General features: G+C 41.5%; 1 protein-coding gene across 5 annotated transcripts in view; it reads right to left on the bottom strand.

Moving 5' to 3' along the window:
• The window catches only part of LOC114547444 (regulator of G-protein signaling 6), a 49,580-nt gene that overhangs the window by 8,891 nt on the left and 16,735 nt on the right, over window positions 1-23,954 (bottom strand). For all 5 annotated transcript variants that reach the window (XM_028566822.1, XM_028566821.1, XM_028566820.1 and 2 more), the window contains 6 exons: window positions 5,526-5,625; window positions 4,532-4,582; window positions 4,316-4,422; window positions 3,018-3,069; window positions 2,474-2,538; window positions 576-652 (listed from right to left, as the gene is read on the bottom strand). In XM_028566822.1, coding sequence (XP_028422623.1) covers window positions 576-652; window positions 2,474-2,538; window positions 3,018-3,069; window positions 4,316-4,422; window positions 4,532-4,582; window positions 5,526-5,625 — 452 coding nt within the window. The remainder of the gene's footprint in view (window positions 1-575; window positions 653-2,473; window positions 2,539-3,017; window positions 3,070-4,315; window positions 4,423-4,531; window positions 4,583-5,525; window positions 5,626-23,954) is intronic.

The raw sequence follows: 23,954 nt of genomic DNA, 5'->3' as shown, positions 1-23,954 counted from the left end.
ATCTGTTGTCATGTATATATTATGTGCTGGTCCCATATCAGTTATTGTTGACAAATATATTAGTGTGTGGTGTATAAATGAACTTAACTTGCACTTACTACAATGATGGTAATAATTTAATGAATGTGTGTGTGTGTGTGTGTGTGTGTGTGTCTCTGCGTGTCAGTCTGTGTGTATCTGTATCTGCTATTTGGGTTACTTACCTTTACACAACTATTAACTAAAACAACAAGTATGTATGTATTGAGTTGATGTAAATTAATGCTTTTTTGTTTTTTTTATCCGATTCATCGATTAATCGAAAAAATAATCGACAGATTAATCGATTATTAAAATAATAGTTAGTTGCAGCCCTAATTGGCTCAATGCCCGACTGACACTGCACACTGAAGTGTTTTTCTCTTCCTTGGGGAAATAACACTCAAATTATGCATGTAATGCCAAAAGTTAGTATGAATGTATAAACCTGATCTCACCATCATCTCTCTATCTCCTGCTGTAAATGTGTCACGTTAGTAGGACTCTGACGTCAAGAGGCGACACGTGCTATCTCCCATGTACATTCATGTACTCACTTGACTTGAGCCTCAGCTTGCATGAAGATAAATTCCCACTTCCTGGCAAAAGCCCTCTGTAGCCGGGCAAGGTTTTCCTGGTGGAACCAACCAGAACCAACCAATTAGGGGAGAAGGTTACTGGAATTCAAGGCCTTTAGATGATTACAGTGTCCATTTACTGTGATGGCCACAACTGCAATATTTTTGGATTACCAATGCTGAGATGAGGCGACCTCTCACTAGTGTGTCCCTGAACACGTCATTGAGCTGCTGATCCCACGCTCACGAATAGGTACTGTTTTGTTATATACACTATTACTGAATAAATCATCTTGGCAAATACGTTTTTCGCCTTTTTTGAGATTAAATGAAAAGATTGACACCACTCTTGTGTCTGTACTGTAAATTTGAAGCTACTGCAAACAGTTGGCTTAGCTAAGCATAAAATTTGAAACAGGGAAAAAAGCTAGCCCGGCTCACTAATTAAAGAGGAACCATAAACCATAACCATTTTCAAAATTCATACATGTTATTCCTATGGTCTATGACAGTCCAAAAATATTATAAAAATTAACAACTGTATCCCAAATCCAAAAACTAGAGTGCTTAAACTCAAATTTGTGATGTCATCAAGTATAAAAAAAGTCTGCTCCGTAGACAATGAATTGGGAAAGTTGTCACTGAGAGGACACTGAGAGCACCCAGGGGAATGTTCTGAGTATATGGGTACATTTTATGTTTTCAGAACTGAGAACACTTCAATTGAATAAAACTAATTTGGGTATAAAAAAAGAAGAAGAAAAAAAGCAGTCTCCCATTCATTATCTATGGAGCAGCTCCAGACTTTACAGATTTGAGATTTACTTGTCTGGTTTCTGGCTTTGAGAGAGAGTATCTCATATTCACAAATATTGATTGAACTTTCCTAGTAGATGGAAATAACATATTGGAATTCTTAATTTAGGTGGTGTTCCCCTTTAACATGTTATATCTCATTAGTTTAATCCGTACAAAAAACTAAGTGTAAAGATTATTTTTTGGGGCTTTTCCTTTTGTTGACAGTGAATAAACCAGAAAGGGGGAGAGAGATGGGGGATGACACGCAGCAAAGGGCAGCGGGTCAGATTTGAACCCACGCCACTGCAGGACTTGCCAACGTGGGGCTAATGCTCTGACTGGGTGAGCTAAAGGCCGCCCCGGAGCATTGAGGTTTTACGGAGGAACAAATGTGGCGACTCATACCATAACCTAATGACTTTATTGAGTGCAACTCATTGCATGATACATTTTGCTTGAGTAAAAGAAATAAAAGCTTCACAAGCTCTTTAAAACTCCATAATGTACACATATCAAAGCTGCATACCAAATTGGGCATTCTTAATAAGACCCCTCAAACAAGCATCTGTTGAAGATACAGTACATGACCTCATTACAAAGACTAAGTACAATGAGTCCTGAAGACAAAAGTGACCTGAATAGGAGAGAAAGGAAGTCTACTGGACAATATAGTTGCAGAATAATTTAGAATATGAAAGTGCAGTGGATTGCTATTGTATACCAGCAGGAGATCAGCACTGCAGTAATGCCCCTATTGAGACTGCATTGATCTGCTGATGCAAAGTAGTCAAGTAAGTAATTTTTGGGGCCAGGAAATGACTGCATTATAGTCTGCCAAATGCTGCTCCACAAAAAGGACCTTTGAAAGATTTGTATAAAAGTTTGTAATTTGATAATGGCTTTTTGCTGGGATGAATGGATCTTGGCATTTCAAGGCCCCAGAGGACACTGTTACAGCTCTTTAGTTTTTCAGCGATGTGCAAATTCAGAGTGTCATGATATTATGGTCCATGCACAATGATAGCATTGAACTGAGAGCTTCCTGGCAATCACTTAACCAAAAATGACAGTGTACTTACAGCCTCATAGTCAGCTAGCTCAAGCCTGGCCTTATTCTGCATGGTGTGCTTGCACAGGTAAATGGCTGGAGGGGGAGGGGGGGGAGAAAGAGTGAGACATGAAGAGGGTAATAGAGTTAGTCAGATGGGTTGTCAGCGTTGTGACTACAAAATAAAAAAGGAATATCTCCAATGGATGCTGCTATTTTTTTAACTGAGGTCTCAGCTGTGTGAACCAACACTAATGAATGTTTTGCTGGAGCAGGCAGGCGATGTGTTCTTAAATAACAAGCCTCAAGTAAATGCCATGCAAAGAGCCGGAGATGTGGTCATATAAGTGACTGTCCCTTTATTTTGTTTGTCTAAGCTTTTCCCACAGGGTTCTCTGTAGTGCGGGCTCCTCGGTGCCAGATACATTACAGAGAATGGCTCTGTGAATCAATACTCAGTAAGTGTCAACAACCGATCTACAGTGTGAGTTCTGTTTCAGAGAAACAACCGAAAGCATTAGCAAGATCTTAATGATTTGGAGAAAGAGGCAAAAATTGAGACAGTTGTGACTCACCATAGTCTGTGTTCTCAGGCTCCCAACAGTTTGAAGGCCAGAAGTAGGGAGACTGATGATGAACAGAAGGGGATGAAACATAAACAGAGTTTATTAATTTACTCAAATAATCCAAATTACTCTCTTTTCTGGCTATAAGTGTCGGGATAAACAATAATATTCTACTCCAATATAAATGTTGGAATCTCACTTCACCCACCATCCTGCACATAACTATCTGGGGAGCAATGGTAACTTTATTCTTTCTCTCCATATTTATGTCTTTTTTTTGTCTATTGCAACTGATATTACACATTCAAAGTTCATTCCCTAGTCCATTAATAATGGATCACTCACATTTATCATGAATTCTTAATAACGGGACAGAATTAGAAATTGGTGGCACTCAACCACATATTTTAGTCCGACTATTACTCACGGTAACGGTAATTAGCCTAAGAGCAAAAGGCTGACGCTGATGAATGTGGCTGTTTGAGTGTTCTGAACAAAAGGTTAACATGCTCATAATCGCCAGAGAGGATGAAGTTGAACTATAAGACTTCACTGCATTCGCAAAAAAGTAACAAACAGAAGACAGTCGTCATTAAATCTGGGTCTTCTACCAGAATAGTATCTATTTACAGACCAGCAAACTAAAAAATCTCCCGTCACTATGCCTTACAGCACAGCTATGGAGACTGGCCAATGCATTTCACATGGGCCTGTTGCATTACGACAACATCAGAGGGAATATTTTTAGCCTCTGCTGAATGAGCAAGTGTGACACACGCTGCCCTTCCTGTGCAGGCACAATAATGGCTTTTAATCTTGAGCAATATAGGTGAAGATAAATGCATTCAGAGGTAGATTTAGGGGGAGGAGCAGTGGCTGGTGACAGTGAAAAGTGCAGAGCCAGCGTGCAGCCAGCTGAGTGCTTCCCATAGGGGAGCCCAGCGAGTGTAGCTGGCCAGGATTAAGATGCAAATGGCCCAGTCACAGCAATGAGTCATGGTGGAGCCCGAAAGCTATCAGAGGGACCTGTCAAAGTTCATGCTGGATCAGATGGAGCTCTGAAAAAAAAAAAAAAAAAAAAAAACTCTGTAGGCCTTGTTCTGCGGCCCACCTCACGCTCTGACGCAGTGTCCAGCAGGGATATACAGTATCGACCTTGGTGGGGTGAGTAATAGGCTTAGCAAGGATTGCTCTCATTAGCATCACACAATAAACATATCCCTCTGATAAACCACAATCTCATTTTTCTATATTTAAAGGCCTCCCAATCCATACCAAGGATATTCCCATGGTGCAATTTTCTGTACCTGAAAGCGATAAAGGGTTCCGTCATCTTTAAGTGTCAGGACATGGTCAGAGATGGGGAAGATGTAGCCATGGGCAGCGATCAGACTCCCAAGGTGGATGGCTTCAGCTGTTGACATGACAGAAGGCACACAGAAGGGGGCGGGTTGAAATTGCCTTCCTCTTCAATTGAGCACTATTGTGCTTTTATGTAATGATAGCTTTCTCAACAGACTTACCTGGATCCTCAATAAAAAGGTTTTTCATCAGCCACTGAACAATGTCGGCCCCTGGTATTCATAAAAGGATTATGGTTAGAAGTGGCGTCACAGTTCTACATGCGCAATAGTTTCGACAAAAGCTGCAATCGACAAACACGAACGAGCTTCGTGGAAGTCTTTGTAAGTTTGTCTCTGTTCTAAGCTGTGGGTCAAAGCTCAGTAGGTGAATATAACATAATGTTAACAAGTTTGCAGTCCTGTCTCTCTCTGCTCCTCGACAGCACTATATTTGGCCCGGTCCTTGTGCTTTGGCAGAGGCTGCTGAGAATGATTGTGAGGGCATCAGGCTTGGGGGAGCCATGTTAAGCAGTGACTCCGCAACAACCCTTGGGAGAGCGGGAGCAACCTCGTCGTCCAACACTGGTGACTCATCCTCATACACAAGCACACACAGATGCACAAACACAAGAAGGAGTACAGTGCATACACACAGATGGACACAGACAGAAAGGAAAAGGAGAAAAAAGTGTGACAAGGGCAGCACACCAGAGGCAGTTTCCTCAGTGGCTTATTGGTAAAGACATCATCTGCCTCCAACTGTAGAAGCAGCAATTTAAATGAGCCCAAAAGGTCATATTTGCTTCTCTGATACTGACTCATATGTTTTCTCTAGACAACAAAGCAAACACACACACAATCATAATAATGATAATACATTTATTCTGTATAGTGCTTCAAATGTACTCAAAGGCACTTAAAAACAAAGACAGAAACAGTAAAAGCAGTAACAATATACAAAATACAACAAAACAACTAAAAATAATAATTACTATAATTACAGATTAAAAGCAGATTTAAATAAGTAGGATTTGAGAGTGGTTTTGAAAGAGGGGGTGAAGGAGTAAGGCAAGTCCTTATTAAGGAAGAAAGACACAAGGAACTACAACATACTGTATGTAAATGTGCAATCACATACAGTAAACAGGCATGTCCACACACACATAATACTAACCTGAAACCACACTGGGGATCTTGGAGAGGAAGCTTTTGACAGTCCGAATGGCTACGCCTCCTGCTTTCTCATCTTGTATTCGTGTAACAATGTCTTCTATCTGTGGACCAGAGGGTTTGTTAAATACAAACAAAACAAAAAAAATCACATATTGTATTTTCTACAGCAACCATTTACAATGGTTCTAACTACATAACTCGGATTATTGTGCATATATGCTTTTTGTTCTTTTTTTTTCTGGAATTAAAATTCATCAGTGATGGAACAGAAAAACATCCAATGTGAGGACATTTTTTACTAGTTTTAAATAATTACATAAGACTCCTTAAAGTCAAACAATATATTCAGGATTGAGTTTACTGATATTTTGGCCACTTGGGGGAGCATAATAAGTAGTAAACCCATAATTTATCATTTTCTCTCAGCGGCGATATTAAATTAAAAAACAGTAAAATTGGAGGCTGTAAAACCAAAACAATGAGCTTAAAGATGCTAAAATGCTCCATAGAGCAAAGGGGAACTACACACTAGGGTAATCATTCTCTGTTGGTTTGTTACTATGACTGAGACCATTCACAGTACACCTAGTCGTCTGATTCATTGTTAACAACATGAAAACATAATTTAGTGCAGCTTTAAATTGAGATTAGATTTCGGTAAAGTCTCTGATGTGTTTTTTATCTGACTCACAATATTCATTATTTTTGTTTGTAGAAAAATGAGACAAGACAAAATGCAATATGTTGCCTTTTTAAATTCTATAGATAGTAGCTTAAAGGGTTTGGAAATATATGTAATTCCCAGTGGACACAAGGCTAGTGATGCTTGAAACTGACCTGAGGACATCCTTATATCCACATGTTGAAGACAAACACTTAAACATATGTGCTTTTGATGGTGATCGTGACACCCTGTGGAATGCACTCTATAAAGCTTAAAGATAGCATGGATCAAAGGTTCAATAGATTGAATATTTTCCAAACACACACACACACACACACACACACACACACACACACACACACACACACACACACACACACACACACACACACACACACACACACACATTTCCATGGTAATACAACCACAGGTTGGGTTGATTTATTTAAGGGCTTCAGTCGTAAGCTTTGGCCAATTGAAAAGGGCTGTCAGCTACTCCCCAGAGGCAGAAATAAACATCACACCTCCGACACAGCCAGAGACACAAACACATCACACATCAGCCGCTTAAAGTAAGGCCCGGCACAGCTTGCCACTACACAGGGGAGAACACAGTACATTAAACAAGTGAACATCAAGTCACTCAAGTACATGGACACACATGCACAAACACGCATATGACAATGCAGAAATCCACAGACATACAGAAACACATCATTTATTTTTAAAAATCAGTGTTTGGTTAAGTCATTGAACAGGTTGTTTGTAAAGCATAAGCCATCAGGTCGGGTCAGGTCAAGTCATGTATTGATGTGAGCAGTCAGCGCTCTGTTGTAAAAATCAATCTACATAAAAAAAAATCCTGATTTTGCATACTTGCAGCCAACCATAAGCAGTACAGTAGCTGCTAAGGTTTGATAACACTAGCTATAACATTCTTTATGACTCCCTAAGCATCTGTCTAGTAATTAAGCAGACTCGGATGCCTGCACACGTACACACTCACGTGCATATGAACACAAGCACACACCCTGTACCGTATGACAAAGCTGATTGGGTGAATTTGGTTGACAGGCTCTGAACACTCCTCTTTTTCTCCTATCAGGCTACTGTATATACTTTTGTTTTTTAGCCACGTTAGCCTCTATGGACAGCTAATGTCGGTGAGCCTGTCTGTCATTCAGTTCACCACTACTACTGGATCGATTGGTGTGAAATTCTATATGAACATTTATGGTTGCCAAAGGATGAATCCTCCAATAGATACAGTATGCTGGAGTGGACCAACATGTCCGATTGGGATTTAGTATGTCAAGCCTGTGTGTCAAATGTGTGTTTTACCTGTAAAATGTTTGCTGGGATCACTCTTATCAACTTACATTCATAGATATATTATTTGTCTTCAACCCACTTCTTGATATACTTTAATTCTGCAACATTTTTCTAACCTTAACACCAAAAGTGAATAGGAAGGTAAAGAGAGAACAACAAGCGGAGAGTGCAGCATGCTGCAGCACATTAACTACAGTGGTGTGAAAAAGTGTTTGCCCCCTTCCTCATTTCCTGTTCCTTTGCATGTGTGTCACACTTAAGTGTTTCGGAACATCAAACCAATTTAAACAAAAGTCAAGGACAACACAAGTAAACACAAAATGCAATTTGTAAATGAAGGTGTTTATTATTAAAGGAGAAAAAAAATCCAAACCATCATGGCCCTGTGTGAAAAAGTGATTGCCCCCCTTGTTAAAACATACTATAACTGTGGTTGTCCACACCTGAGTTCAATTTCTCTAGCCACACCCAGGCCTGATTATTGCCACACCTGTTCACAATCAAGGCATCACTTAAATAGGAGCTGCTTGACACAGTAAGGTCCACCAGAAGATCCTTAAAAGCTACACATCATGCCGAGACCCAAAGAAATTCAGGAACAATTGAGAAAGAAAGTAATTGAGATCTATCAGTCTGGAAAGGGTTATAAAGCCATTTCCAAAGCTTTGGGAATCAGCGAACCACAGTGAGAGCCATTATCCACAAATGGCGAAGACATGGAACAGTGGTGAACCTTCCCAGGACAAAATTACCCCAAGATGAGGTCAGACCCCACAACAACGTCCAAAGAACTGCAGGCCTCACTTGCCTCAGTTAAGGTCAGCGTTCATGCCTCCACCATCAGGAAAAGACTGGGCAAAAATGGCCTGCATGGCAGAGTTCCAAGGAGAAAACCACTGCTGAGCAAAAAGAACATCAAAGCTCGTCTCAATTTCTCCAGAACACATCTTGATGATCCCCAAGACTTTTGGGACAACATTCTGTGGACCGATGAGACAAAAGTGGAACTCTTTGGAAGGTGTGTGTCCAAGTATATCTGGCGTATGCATTTCATAAAAAGAACATTATACCAACTGTAAAATATGGTGGTGGCAGTGTGATGGTCTGGGGCTGTTTAGCTGCTTCAGGACCTGGAAGACTTGCCGTGATAAAAGGAACTATGAATTCTGCTGTCTACCAAGAGATCCTGAAGGAGAATGTCCGACCATCTGTTCGTGTACTCAAGCTGAAACGAACTTGGGTTCTGCAGCAGGACAATGATCCTAAACACACCAGCAAGTCCACCACCGAATGGCTGAAGAAAAACAAAATGAAGACTTTGGAGTGGCAAAAGTCCTGACCTGAATCCTATTGAGATGTTGTGGTATGACCTTAAAAAGGCCGTTCATGCTCGAAAACCCTCTAATGTAACTGAATTAGGACAATTCTGCAAAGATGAGTGGGCCAAAATTCCTCCAGGACGCTGTAAAAAGCCTCATTGCACGTTATCGCAAACTTGGTTGCAGTTGTTGCTGCTAAGGGTGGCCCAACCAGTTATTAGGTTTAGGGGGCAATCACTTTTTCACACAGGGCCATGATGGTTTGGATTTTTTTTCTCCTTTAATGATAAACACCTTCATTTACAAATTGCATTTTGTGTTTACTTGTGTTGTCCTTGACTATTGTTTAAATTGGTTTGATGTTCCGAAACACTTAAGTGTGACAAACATGCAAAGGAACAGGAAATGAGGAAGGGGGCAAACACTTTTTCACACCACTGTAAACCACCATTACCATCCTGCCTGGCAAAGTATTAAATGGACGACTTATACTTGCAGCCCATAAATCTACAACAAAACACCCTGATGCATATGGATTTAATAACACACATAATGCAGAGCAGAGAGGAGGGAGCGAACACTGCGTGGCTTGACAATTACCAATCTCGCACCATAAGCTTGAGAGCGTGTCTTGGTATCAATTATTGAACATCCACTGTGGAGAATTACTGCCTCAACTCTTGTTGATGAATCTCTCACAGGAGAGAGGGGGGAGACAGAGCTGCATCTGCCCTCTGTGTTGTGAACAGAGCCTTGGTATTTTAGGACTGCTTTCGCCTATATGTGAGCATAAACTGTTTTACATGAGCACAATCAGGGGCACGACAGATTAGCACTGACACATCACAATCTTTCCTTTGAAGTGAAACAACAAGGCAACAGCTTTGAAATCAGCTCTGTTCGATCCAACTCTGAAGGACTCCTCAAATCCCCTGAGACACAGCAACATGCAAAGGATTAAGTCCTTTTGTTCTCATGTAATAATGGACCTTGGACTGCATATAGCAGTAGGCTTTAGAAAGTAGGACTCATTATCTCCCTACAGGATGACAGCAGACAAGAAGTACTTGGCACAGCTACAGAAAGTGCACATCGTATCTCCTGGATGTACAAGCTAATGGTGTTTGCAGCTTGGTGTGGAGGGTTTTTGAGAGATGAAAATTGCTGCTAGCATGCGATAACAGCACTTTGCCCCTTGCCACTGAGCTCTATAAATGATTATCAGGAGAACACTTGTGTATCTTGCCACCGCATGTTTGCATTTGCTGCACACGTGTTTGCAAATTTGTACCAATGCATGGCTGTGTCTGTGTGTAGGTGTGTGTGTGTTGTCCATCTTATCTTTTATGGCTCTGAGGGCAGCACTAGCAACTCTGCATGGCACATGTAGGAGGGTAAAGGTGTAGGGAGAATGTGAGGGAGCAACTCGAGATGAATACCTACAACTAAGGCCACCAGTCAATAAAAAGCATTTACTCCACATTAATGTCAGGAAAGGCCTGTACGCTCTAATGTTTAAAACAAGATCACCACTTCCTGTAATATGGTTTTTGTAATTGGGACTTAATGAAGTGAAATAAAACCTAAACGAGAGCGTCACTGACATAAATAACCACTGAGAAAATGCGACAGGTTGAACTCTGGTAGGCAGGCCATAAGTGCAGAAACATTTACTTCTTCTACTAATTGAAACCCTGTGATCTTTTCCCAAAAAAGGCTACAGATGAAGCTATTAAAAACTGGCCCAGTCTTCAGAAATGAGACAGCGGCTGCTAAAAGATGTATCAGGCAGTAATAGCGTCATTAATGATTCAGCAGTCATCAGTGGGGCTCCGGCACACTTGTCACTGTTGAAAGACATTCATGTCTGTGAGGAAATCGACGGACATCCAGGTGCGAGTGAAAAGATACTTATCTGGCCTGGAGATAAGTATGATGCGCCAGTGGGAGCTGAATGAAGATAAATTAGCGTTGAGGCTTTAAAAAGTTTTTGGTTTGCCAATAGAGTGCGGATCGGGCTGCATCTTGCTGTCTGAGCCCGGCCCGCGTCCGACAGAGCAGTAACCGAACCCGGCCCGACCCTGACAGGCATTAAGATATTTATGTCCGAGTCCGACCCGAGCCCGACACAGTTAAAATCTCGTTTTTTATTAGTAATGACACATGTACGTTTGTTTGTGTGGAAAGCCCGCTTTTATTAAGCAACTGTAGGAAGGAATTCGGAAATGTCAACAGATGAGCGCATCAGCACACACAGGGCAATAAGCGCATTTTAACACAGGTGCGCACCTACATAATACGCTTTTTTAAATTTAAAATGTTCAATGCCTTATCGCGCTGATGTGACCGAGACCGACCCGAACCTGAACATCATTTCTAAATATCTGTCAGAACCCGGCCCGGCCCTGACGGGTCCAGACGGGCTTGGTTCGGGTATCCATCCTATTTGCCAAGTCATTCTCAAACACCTAAAGCAGTCATGTTTTGTTTTTTCTAGGGTGTAAATACTTGTCCTGTTTTAAGTATCACAGGATTAATCTGTGTTTAAATGTACTCCATATATTAGTTTGTCATTATAGCAGGAAACCCCACTATCTTATCAAATAATAGAACATAACAACACAACCCTATTTTAAATGTATTATGATTCATTGGGAATGTATTATATTATGCATAATGCTATTATAAATGGGAGCATCTGGCTGAATTGTAACGCTCAGTGGAAATACAGCAGCAGCATGACATAATGTTCCTAGAGAAGAAGAAGGGAGCACAGTCCTCCTGTTTGTTAAAACCTGATGAGAAAATAATAGCCCTATTAAGAGACAATCTTAAACAAGTCTCAACTACCCCAGTGACATTCAAAAATAATTTCCAGTTATTAAAATAATCAATACATTATCTACAGTTCCTGCACTGTAACCCTCTAGAGTCTGATAAAATATGAATAAATCTTGACATTCAACAATAAACGGAAATGCTGTCGTGAATGAGTATTCATCATCTGACCTCAAGACAGATACTGTACATATTCACAGTTGAATGACTGTTTTAAAAGGTAGTTCATTCTAACGTCAAAGAGGTTTGGAGCATTGTTAAAGCCACGTCACACATGATGGAGGCTGCAATTGTCCAGCAGTCCTGAGCCACGAGTTCCTAAATCCTTTACTGTACTTCCCTATACTTCACTATACAACAAACACTATAATGCCTTCATTTGAGAGACCTGTGGGGAAGCCTCCATCTCCTATGACCTAGATTCACTGTTTAGCTTTGCCCTCCATCGATATAAACAGATTTATTTACTTTTAATGCCTTCCTTGTATCAAAGCAGTACTAAACGGCACACTTTCTATTTGTATGTTGTTTGCTGCATTGCCCTGTCCAGCGTTAAACTTTAACTCCTGTTCCTTCACAGTGAGTGCCTGTGGCTGCACTAAGCCCCCTGCTGGCTCATAGAACAGTAGCCTTCCCAATGCATGCTCTCTCAATCTTAGGGCCCTATCTTGCACCCAGTGCAATTGACTTTGTACACCGACGCATGTATCATTCCTATTTTTCACCCGACGCACAGCGGACTTTTCCCTCCACAGACTCACGTCGGTAAATTAGGGAATGAACCTGCGCTCCCGGGGGGCGGTCCAGCAAAAAGAGGAGGCGTGTTCCGGCGCAAACGTTCCCTAGTGCTATTTTGCAGTTTCAGAAAACAATTCCGCCACAGACCAGGAAAAACCTAGTCTAAAGTCAGTGGTGCTTATTCAGATGCTATTTTAAGGGTGCATGCTTGGCTGTAATGTAGAGTGTGCACACCGCGCATACACTTTGCTTCTCTCATCTCACGGACCCAGCAGTTTTATTTGCAAAACCCTACGTATATGCAAGGGAAAATATGACCTTGTTTTACACAACATGTATGAATCATGGATGTGTTGATGACATAAATGAGGAAATATTAGAGGACTTGAGGAGATGTGATGTTGAACTGCATGTGCCGATGCCACTTAACCCAAATGCCCCATCAACAGCACGGGAGAGGACAGACATCTATAGTGAGGTAATCTTGGTCTAATGTTAGACTACATTGCAAAAATATCACCATGCATTCATAACCTCGTGATTCAGTGAGAGTGAGCCTAAAACATCGGAAAGTATGTTTTTGTGACATTTCTTTATTTACATTTTGTCAAAATGAAAAATCAATAGCAAACGTCCGTCTCCTCGGCTGTGAACCGCTCCTGGCGTGCGCCCATGGATGTATTAAGAGTGTGCGCCTAACAAATCCGCCATTATAACAGCAATCCGCCATGGAACAAGCGCGCCTGCTTTTAAAGGGAATGTTAGATAACGCTCTGATTGGTTTATTGCACGTTACGCCCAAACCACACCTATGAGTAATGTAGCTATTTCAGACCAACCCATTTTAGATTTGCTAAGAAGAGATCTGCCCACAAAGCGTTTGGCGTTTGATACTTGCGTTTCAGATTGTTAAAATAGGGCCCTTAGTGTGTTGTCATAAGCACTGCCTTCTGCAGTATTTCTGTTTCCAGAGGCTACTAGAACACCACTAGCATAGTAACCTCCCTTGGCAGTTAGCCTGTAGCATTCATTTTTGTTTCATCATGTACTTCTTGTTCACTCTAACTTCTGAATGTATTTGAATTTTTGCAAATGTAATAAATGTCCCTTTTCTTTGCTGTGCATTCCTACATACTAAAAACGGATTTCTCGTTCTAGATCTTCCTTTAAATAATTATTAAAATGGCACATAATTTCACTTTGAATGTGCTGTGTGAAAAGTGTTCTGTAGCTCTTTAACAGACAACAAAATTATTTAATTTCAATAATTATTTCTAGTTAATGAAGTCTTTTTCATTGCTAATATAATAGCGACGAGGTCTCATCAAAATGTCTCTCAACATCTCCCCATTCACTTTCCCCCCAATTTACAAAATGGTTACTTTGTCTTCACTTTGTATGATTAAGCTTACAATGTACTAAATTTTATAATAAAATGACTGCAAATCACTAAGTAATTACATATATATTCATTGCACATATTCTGTCCCGGCCTATAACTTGTCAGATTCTATAAAGTTACTTCCCCAAAGTACACAACCGGTCACACAACACTATTTTTGAGTGTCATGTTGACCTCTGCGCCATGCCGTGTGCATAATTAAGTGAGTTCCAGCTGGTGTGTGGTGCCCTGGGGAACGAGGTGAGAGAAGACTCCCCCCCTTCTCTCTCCCTTCTCTCCACCCCACCACCATCCAACTCTCTTAGCATGCCAAGTCATGATGAGGGAGCTGTGAGAGCTTCTCAGCTGGATCTGACACACCAGGGAGAGACACTGACAGCAGCGAACACAGCAGACTGGAAAAGCCCTGCCAACTGAGCGTGATGTTGGAAACTTACACTGCGTTGGTGTGAATGAATCACATTTGCACTCGATCACACACTGACACGTAGCCACAGTCATGTGTACCGCATGTTCGTATGAACACATGCACAAAGACATAAACAGTTGCTTCAAAGCTCTTGCCGATTCTCATTATCACAAAAAAAACTAGTTACCTGCTACCAACATTGCATTTCAGCGAGGCATCAACTATGTTGTAAAAGAGACATATTCACTGATCCATCTCTTCTCCAAATTGCCATCTCCACAGGACCGCCCTGCAGCTTTTCGCTTCCGCAATAAACAACTGTTTTCCCATTATGTCCTGCAGCTGAAAAAAAAAATGGTTTTACACTCCAGTGAATCCATTTTCCCTTTTGCCAATACCTTTCATGTGTAATCCCTGTAATCATTAGTGGCGATGGATTGTGAATGCACTAAAAGGAATCCTATTCACCCAAATCTGGGCTACAACATTTCAAGAAAATCCGGTTGAAGGTTAAATGTAGGCTAGAGCTCATCTTTGTATTGTTTTGCTTAAATGGCTTCTTCGGTTTTCTTTAAGGATGAGGCAACACATTAAAAGAGCATTAGGAAGCAATCTGTTTGTCCCGTCAGTAAACATGGAAACAATCCCTTTCACATTTATTCCTGCAAACTAGCCCCCCCACCCCCGCAAATGAGTCAAAATGTCCAGTCACATACTTTCCTCAAGTAAGGTGTTGCCCTGTGGATTCATGTGTAATTTAATCATATACTAGGCATTAGCGGTTTCTTTAGCTCAAGTGGCGACAGCACAACACAGATGCTGTCCTGACAAAGAGTCCCAGAGGTATAGGACTGTACAAAGAGTCTAATTAGTCGCTGCTTGACTGCCCACCCAGCTGGATGCCCCTCGGGGAAACATGCTGACATCCAGAAGTGTCCAACAGTGCTGCTGCGCTTTCCTTTGAACCAACCACACCCATATGTTAGGACGGAGAGTGTTGATGAGGAAGTTGGTCCCTTGTTGGGGCCAGTTGAGGATCCCTTATGGTGACAGACCTGGGTGTGATGTGGAGAGTTTGGCGATGGGATGGGTCGTGTGCATGTGTCAGCTTAGATTCTCCATCTCCATGGCAACGCAGCGGCAAGAGCAGCTAAGCAATTAAAAGTTTTTCAAATTCGGCTCCGGCATGGGCAGGAAGCCAGCTTGACTAAATTACAATTACAGATCAAGCTCTTTGGACGGGAGGGATAATCTTGTTGTCATTGCTTTCTAACGCTCTTATTTTTTAAAGAGAAATGAATAAGCTCCCTTTATGTTCCCCCAAATCACAAGGAGATACATCAAATCAAAGCTTTGGGGTTGGCACAATTCTTGCGAGCAAAATGCAGATACAAAACGCTGCCAAGTTAAGACGATCCATGCACAAGAGAGTATAAGCCTACCCACAAACCACAGTGACTCATCAGGTCACTTTGCTGTTGATTGGACTCAAGGAGTACAGAAAAAGATCATCTCCCTCTTGTAAATGTCTGTTGTTAGATACTCCACGGGTTGCTAAGGGCTTGAGTGCAGGGAAAACAGGGGTCGGCTGCTCCTCTGAATAGACAGTCCACTCTAAAACAAAGTGGTCAGTGTAGATACAGGGGCTACTTTTAAAAGAGAGACCCTGTCTGACACATCTGACTGGCTACTTTTATAAGCCGGTTTTACTCTGCTGTGTACGGATCTGGTTTTATTACAGTACATGTCAAAAATGAACCGCAGCTTTGACAAGCCACAAAAGGTCATTTGCTCTGGAGAGAGAGAGAGAGAGAGAGAGAGAGAGAGAGAGAGAGAGAGAGAGAGAGAAAGAGAGAGAGAGAGAGAGAGAATCACATTACCTGCAGTTCAGTCCTCTGCAAGATTTACCTTTGAGATCATTTACGAACAGCAATTTAAATGCAGGATGGTAACTTTCACTCTACACTCACATTCTACAACACCTCTCACGCCACCTGCATTTTGAGTGCCTGTGGGACTCAAGGGACTGAGGTTCGGATCCTAATGAGGTTCAGTATCCTTAGAGCCACTGGTCTGTAATTAGGGGAGAAAAGCAAAGGAAGGCTATTTGCGTGTGGAGTAATGAAAAAACAACAGAGAGGGAGAGGTGGGATGCAAGAGCATGGTGTGGAGAAAGTGAACAGATTGCAGCATCTGCTGCTATCTGCCTGATTGTCAGATTCAAAGTAGTTCTTTCCAGAGAGGGTTTTCTATCATTTATCAGCTTTTTTTTCCTCCCTAGTCTCTCAGTCATGGGACAAAAAAAAGTCTCGCCTCTAAGTCACAGCGTGTTCCCTGTTATGCAAGACAGAGGTAAGCTGCTAAAATGTAAAAGTGGAAATCGACAATGGTTTGACAGTGTCGGGTGAGTGGTACTGGATAACACTGTGCTATTCTGAGGATGTGGATGAAGATGCTCGCCGCTTAGAGACACTATGGGGGGATCTCAGACTGGACACAATTCTCAATGCTGCTCTCAATTTTGGAGCTCAGTGGCTCATGGAAGCTACTCTTATACACCGGTGATACTGAATTTGAATTCAGTTTAAATCTTTTCCACTTTCTCGATCGATACATCCTCATTCTGGCTTCATATCTGGGACACGGCACCGGATAATCGTGTAATAATATCTGCAGGTGATTGGTTTGAGGTGGTAAAACCTGAGGACCATCTGTCTATCTTTGATGTTGGCATCGTCCCCTGACGCGCCACTCCTGCCAGTCCCGTTCCTTAAAGCCTAGTGGTAATTGGTTTACAGAGAGAGAGAGGGGAGAGGGGAAAGGAGGCGTCATCAAACCTAGGTTTCCCTCACTGGGCCCACATGCCTGTTCTTGATGTTGGAGACACAGGAGACAAATCACCATCGCAGAGTTGAGTCATCTCAGAGGAGAGGAGAGATCTGGGCTTTAGAAGTCGACAACATATCTCCTTCCTTTCAATATTTACAGCAAATTCTACTTCATTTGTAGTAGTTGGCAACTAGTCTCTCCTCTTGTACTTGAATCAATATGTCCTGCTATTGAAGCGTTGATGCATGATTTTTGATAACAGCCACAAAAGATATGCAGCCAGCATCCGAGGCACTTATTTGATATGACACGATGTAGATCTGGTAACAGTGAAATGCACGTGGTGGGCAGGTCCGGTCTCTCCCATCTGCACTCGGGTCCATCCATTACAACACATGCAGATGGTTCTTTAGCCTGTCATTAGTGAACTGTTGAATGGCTAATGTGTGCATGTATAGTGTGTAGCATGTAGAGGTACTTCACAGTCAAATGATGCATCACATCTTCAGCAGCTTAGCCAAGCTTTGATTTAAAGGAATGTTTTTTTCTTTTTCATGTCATCATTTTATAACACCATCTGCTCCTTATTCTCTCTCTCTCACTCTTTCTGCTGGAGGCGGTATGTTTCTATCATCTACACGTCATACCTCAGCTCAATATTATACTGTATCTCTGTTCCTAGTGTGCTCCTATGCTCACATGCATCATCAGTGACATCCATCAGTGAGTAAGAGAGGCTCCTGACCTTCCAAGATGCATGGATCTCCTGTCATGGCTCCTGGTATAAGAGAGGATTTGTATAGCTCTGCTGTGTATCATTAAGCTCATTCCCTCCCACCACCTCCTTTCCACTGCAGTACAACTGTCACTCACGCACTGCTGTAACTGCAGACCTGATGTCCTTATTACCTGTGTTGGTTTTCCGCTGTGAGTGAGGGAATGCTGACAGGCTTTTAGGGGTAAGAATTGTTCCTGTGACAACAGAGGGACTAAGTGAAAAGGGCTGTTATGAAAGAGAGAGGAGGCGTGGTGGAGCGCAGGGGGAATATGTGCCTCTGGACCAGCGCAGATCTTTAGAAACTCACACAAGCCGAGGCTGCTGTCAGACAGCGAGCAGCACGTTGGACAGCAGTTCTGTGTGTGTGATACAGTGCAAAATCAGGATATTTTTCCTGGAGCATCATTTCAAGTCTGGTGAGGCGCTATGAAAACAACTCTGCTGGGTGACAGATTTTGAATGCTGGCAATAAAGTCTTGTTACTTCCAACTCACAGGTACAGGTAATGAAATTTGGGTGGCTGGGCTGACATGTGGAGGGAAAATCTCATCTCGCAATGCCACAGGGCAGCAAGCTGTGCCACACACCTGTAATGTGGTTTGCTGCCCCTAGTCCCTGCGGGGATGACTCCTTTTCCTAATAGGGACCAGCAGAGGACATGGCAGCAGCACTGGCCTGTGCTTTATAAGAGGATATGTTACAGAGCTGCATTACCTTAAAAGCTGATTGACTGACTGAATGATAGAACCAATAGGAAAGCGAAAGTGCTACAGTATTTTTTATGGCATCAAATCGCTACTCAATGCTGATTGATTATCTGTAATGTCAACAGACCACCTTCAGTGCTAGCTAATGCATTGCCAGGCAGCGACCAAATTTGCTCATAAATCTTTTATTCTTCCACCTCCGGGGAGTCAAAAATGAACCATCTATTATGTCAGCAAAGCTAGAATTTGCAACCTTACTAGCACACCCACTTGAATTATTGAATAAGCTTCCTAGAAAGGGACTGGCCATGCTTTGTGATCTAATATCCTCTCAACGTATTTCAAAGTGAAGAGAAGTGTCCTATTCTGATTTAATTCCTGGCTATATGCTATCTGTGCGTGACAGCTGGCTGTAATTTAGCAAGGTTTTGTGAAGGCAATCTGCTCAGCCACATCTGCTTGGGGACTTTGCACATCAGAATTGTCTAGTTATTACCTCCACAACTGCAACTGCTAAAAGCACTTCTCAGATCAGGGCTTGTGATAGTCCTAAAATAACATATGGATAAAATATCATACAGAAAGAATAACTAAAAAAAAATACTTTCAAAAAAGAGAGAAGGGAAAAATATTGGATGATTCAGTGTCTCACCACAGCAGTGATGTTTGCAAATTGTCCACTAAAATCTAGATGTCTGTTTTTTGAAGGCAGAACACTGTTGACCAAACTCTACAAAGCCCTAGACGATCAATTGCAGAAAGGTTGTGACCTGTTTTCATACAAATATTTAGCATCTGCCAATATCCTGCCTTCTTCCTTGTAATGCAAGTACATTTATAATTAATGGATGCTGGACGTGCAAAAAGTTTTTATTTCCCATTTTCATTGAATGTCATACTTTAGATCAGTAGAAGACGAAGAAGATCATAGTTTAGCTCACATCATTATTTGGCAAGAAGAGAGGATTAAGCTTATCTGAATAACTAAGTTACAGTAGTGCAATTACTATTTTCAGTGACATGACTATGGCATAGACGCACACTTTTATCACACATCACATACACATCACGGATGATGAACAAAGGCATTCAAACGTGGGTCTTGCAGGTAAAACACAAGGCTGGCGTAAGCTGATAGAGGAGTTTGGTGTGGGGGCGAAAGCTCTGCAGGTGCACTGAGTGAATATTATATTTCTCATGGTTGAAGGTAAGGTGTACTGAAGAAAAGACATGTCATGTTCAGTGTTTATAAAAAAACATGAATCAATGAACCACAAGCACATGACAAATGAATACACCCCTTCCAGGTCGATGCATTAGTTTGAAGTACTGACTCTGAAAATCCTGATGTGGAGACAGCCATAGCAATATTTAAACCCGCAGCCCTTACTGTGGAAACAAATCCCACATTTATGAATATGCATTTGTTCCTTGCAGCCAGCTGTGCCTCTGAAGCGTGGGAATAACCATGTTAGCCTATTCTCATGTTACCACCTCAGGGATCAACGCAAACTTTTTTCCCAAGGAGCACATGTGCTCCTAAGTAAAAAAAAAATTTGAGCGCATAAAGAATTTTAGGGGCGCAATGAAAATGTATAAAATAATTGGGTTTTCTTTCATAAAAAGGAATACGAGGAGACATTTACAAGCAAAGGGATTTCATTTATTTGAATTGAACAAGTAGCCTAAACTAGGTTTTTGACTATTTCTGCTTCAAACTGTATTTATTTAATATTTATTTAATAATTTATACTTTAAACTGTACAAGGTTCATTTATTGTCATTGTACAACAAATGTCCCACCAAATCCAGACAGACCTTTGGAGAATTCACTCCAGTCAGCTAAGGGCAGCGCCTCCGCTCCGCAATACTCTAATGGAATTAGTGGGCTAAAGCCAGTCACACCTCGACTTTCTTCCAAATAACGCACATTTCATTCATAATATTATAAACATCAAAAAGACGAGAGGAGATGAGACTTAATACGCCTCCATAACAGCAGGCGGCGCTAATCTGTATTGTTGCCCAAGAAATGACAATTGGCAGCTGATTGGACGAATGCGTCACATGGGTTTGTTTTCTCCGGAAATTCAAAGCCAGACTGTCATGGCGGCTTGTTCAGAATACGATCTCATATTGTACTAAAATAGTTCACCGAAACGTGTTTCTGAAAACATTTTAAGCGAGAAATAGGCCATGCAGTTGCTGAATCTGTCTTTCATTTCAGATCAACAAAGGTCAGTTTAAAAGATTTTCCTCAGATTTTGAGAGACTCTAGTCACCTCATTCTGCTCGCCATTTCCGGGTGAGTCCCGACGGCCCTGCTGCCGACCGAACATGTCAGGTCGGCGAAAATGAACGCAGACAGCCCCCCAGACTGACGATGGCATGGGACACAACGAACAGATTTGTGTCAATGACCTCCCCAGACTGTCCAACGGCCGAAAATCGGCCCTGTGTGTCCTGGCCTATGACGTCCGTTTAATCCTATTGGTTGAGCTACCATACCTGCGTCATGTTTACTGCATTCATGCTCCAATGAATAGGATATGACGTCTGACTTTACATACAGAAGGTTAAACTAAATCTTGATTTATATTGAAGTATTGTACATTCTTTAAATTGTATGTATAACAAGACAGTTATTGAACACTGTTAATGTTAAATAAATCTGTTATTTGATTTTCAGTTGAATTTTTTTCAAAATATCGTGATACATATCGTATCGTGAACCCAGTATCGTGATACATATCGAATCGTGAGCTGAGTGTATCGTTACACCCCTAACGCTTACGTGTGTTAGCCTTTTTACCATTGTGCTTGCTATGCTTATACAACAATAATTCGGTTTTAACTCAACAAACACGAGATCTAATTTCACCATAATATTGTGCTTTGCAACAAAACTGTTACAAGTTCAGTTATTATTTATTTCCATCAGGGGGGTCTCGTGCAGGTTGTAATTCAATGTATCGAATGTAGAACCGCCACTGAAAAAAAAATACCCTAGGCTATTCGCATATGTGCTCCTAAATACATTTTACAGTTTAGTCGCAAATGCGAGAGAAACGGTCGCACTGTAGAGCCCTGCACCCTGAGCCCAAACAATTCTGATGATTATTAGCTTAAAAAGCTCTAGCGCGCCCCTCCTACTGTCATTTCCGTTAACGCAGAACAATTTCCATTTAAAGCAGTGGTGTTAAATTCAAAACTGGGTGTATTGGAGTGTCTAAATAAATAAGGCTCATGTTGCGTGACACGTGTAAGTGGTTGAGAAGGAAGGTGAGATTAATAGGTCTCTCGCTCTGGTGGAAGTTATACGATACTTGGTTTAGAAGACTCTCTCTCTCGTGTGAAATTTGAACATACTGTATTCAGGCAAAACAAACCCCATGTAAATTGCTAATAGAGCTTGCCCTTGGTGCAAAATGTAAATGCAGGTTCAGCCTTCATCAAGCCAAGCTGAAAAACCTGAGTCCAGGTTCGGCATTACTCCTTCACTGAGGTGTTCCTCTCACTCAGTTTGATGAAGTAATCACGGCTTTGTTATGGATTTGGCCTCTGACGTATGAGTTATTGACAGAGCAATTGAAATGGAAATGGTAGTCGGCACAAAGCAAGGTCTCCCACAAGGACCTTTCTATTATTTTCAAGCTGAGGAAGAAGAAAGAGGAAAATCGGCCACTGATTATCTAACTCACTCACATTATGTCAAATAGTCCAGCCTCCCTAGTGTCACAAATTTAGTATGAAATCTCCCTGCGCACCAGAGGATAACACTTTCAATTTTGACAAATGGGTTGCTTAGACCCTTATGACTGCAGCAGTAACAGAACAAGATAAACACACAAGGACATTTCAGTCATTTGTCCAATTCATTTCTAGAGGTTGGGGAGTTAACTTAACCAAGAAATCCCAAGAGGCAAAGTCTGTGTTGTCCGAACCGAACTGAGGTTGGGGATGTGGTTTTGGGGGAGCAGGTCCATGGAGTGAGGACAAATGGTCTGGTCTCTCCTCTGAGGGCCTTTTTAATAATAATAATACATTTTATTTCTATAGCGCTTTACATGGTACTCAAAGACACTTTACAGTAAAACCAGCACATATAGCACATTAAAAACAGATAAGCAATAAAACCAACACATAAAACAAGCATATTAAAAGCAATTTATCAGGTGAGAAATGTAAGACTATTGTATGTATGTATGTATGTATGTATTGTATGTGGAAAGCTAATCTGAAGAGGTGTGTTTTGATTAGTGTTTTGAATGCGTCCAGGTCAGTACAGTCACGGCAGTGTATGGGTAGGGAGTTCCAAAGGGAGGGGGCTGCAATGGTGAAAGCTCTGTCACCTCAGGTACGGTGTTTAGTCAGACTAGCTGCCCATGGTGATTAATATTTGGGGCATGGGTGACTCATCCCTGCTACAGCCTCAACCCAGAGACAATTACAGGGAGTCACACCACTCCAGCAACAGACACTCCATCATTACCTGCGGTTCAACAATGCACAGATGACACTCTGTCCCTCTCTGTCTGTCTCCCGCTTATCTGAGTCAGACCTTCTATTTTAAGTGGAACTCTATCCTATCAGATGTGTCTGTAAACAATACAAATGGCGGTGTTGGCAGATGGCACTGCGATTACCGTACATTTAAAAGGTTGTTAATCAGCGAATTTCATTCACAGTCTTCATTCTGTGACAAGCTGTATTGTGCTCTTTGTCTTTGTCAGAGGTAATTAAAAGATATTTGAATAATGTGTGAATGAGTGAGACGAGATTCTTTTGTTATTTTTCATTTTCTAGAACTTTGATTTTCTGAGTAGAGCGAGAGAGTGGTCTAATGAGGCTTTCGAAGATTAAAATATGAAATATCTTGTAATCGCGTAAGTGTCACACTGCATTTTTTTTTTTTTTTTAAATCAAAGAACCATACTTGATCAGTTGTATTCAGCATATTGAGGACATTTTCATCACTGTCTGGTCTGTCAACTCAGGGATAAAATGTACCACCAACAAAAAGAAACTGTCAGCAGAGACAAAACTTGCCTTTTCTTTGATTAGCAGTGTAGTCAGAGTGAAAGTGGGACAAGGAGAGGAGCATTTCTTGACAAGATCCCCAGAGGTTTGAACAAGTTGGGAGTTGAAGTTGCAGCTAAAATTGAAGCATGAAGAAGATGGAGTTGTAAAAGAGGTAGAGCCGAGCAGATTCCAGAGGCAGGGTCAGATTTTGAGTAGTAAGATGCAAGCATGCATCTGAACAATTGTCACTTGGTTTTCACTAAATGTGAGAACTCTATACTGAGAATCGTTATTTCTGATCATACAAGTATTTCTTTTTAATGTTCCTTTAAAGTTGTTACTTTGCAGGACAAATTAACCATCTGCTCCGGCATCCTTAATGCTCAATCAAC

This window comes from Perca flavescens, chromosome 20 (assembly GCF_004354835.1).
Source record: "Perca flavescens isolate YP-PL-M2 chromosome 20, PFLA_1.0, whole genome shotgun sequence".
Lineage (NCBI taxonomy): Eukaryota > Metazoa > Chordata > Actinopteri > Perciformes > Percidae > Perca > Perca flavescens.
This window is presented reverse-complemented; position numbering and strand designations above follow the sequence as displayed.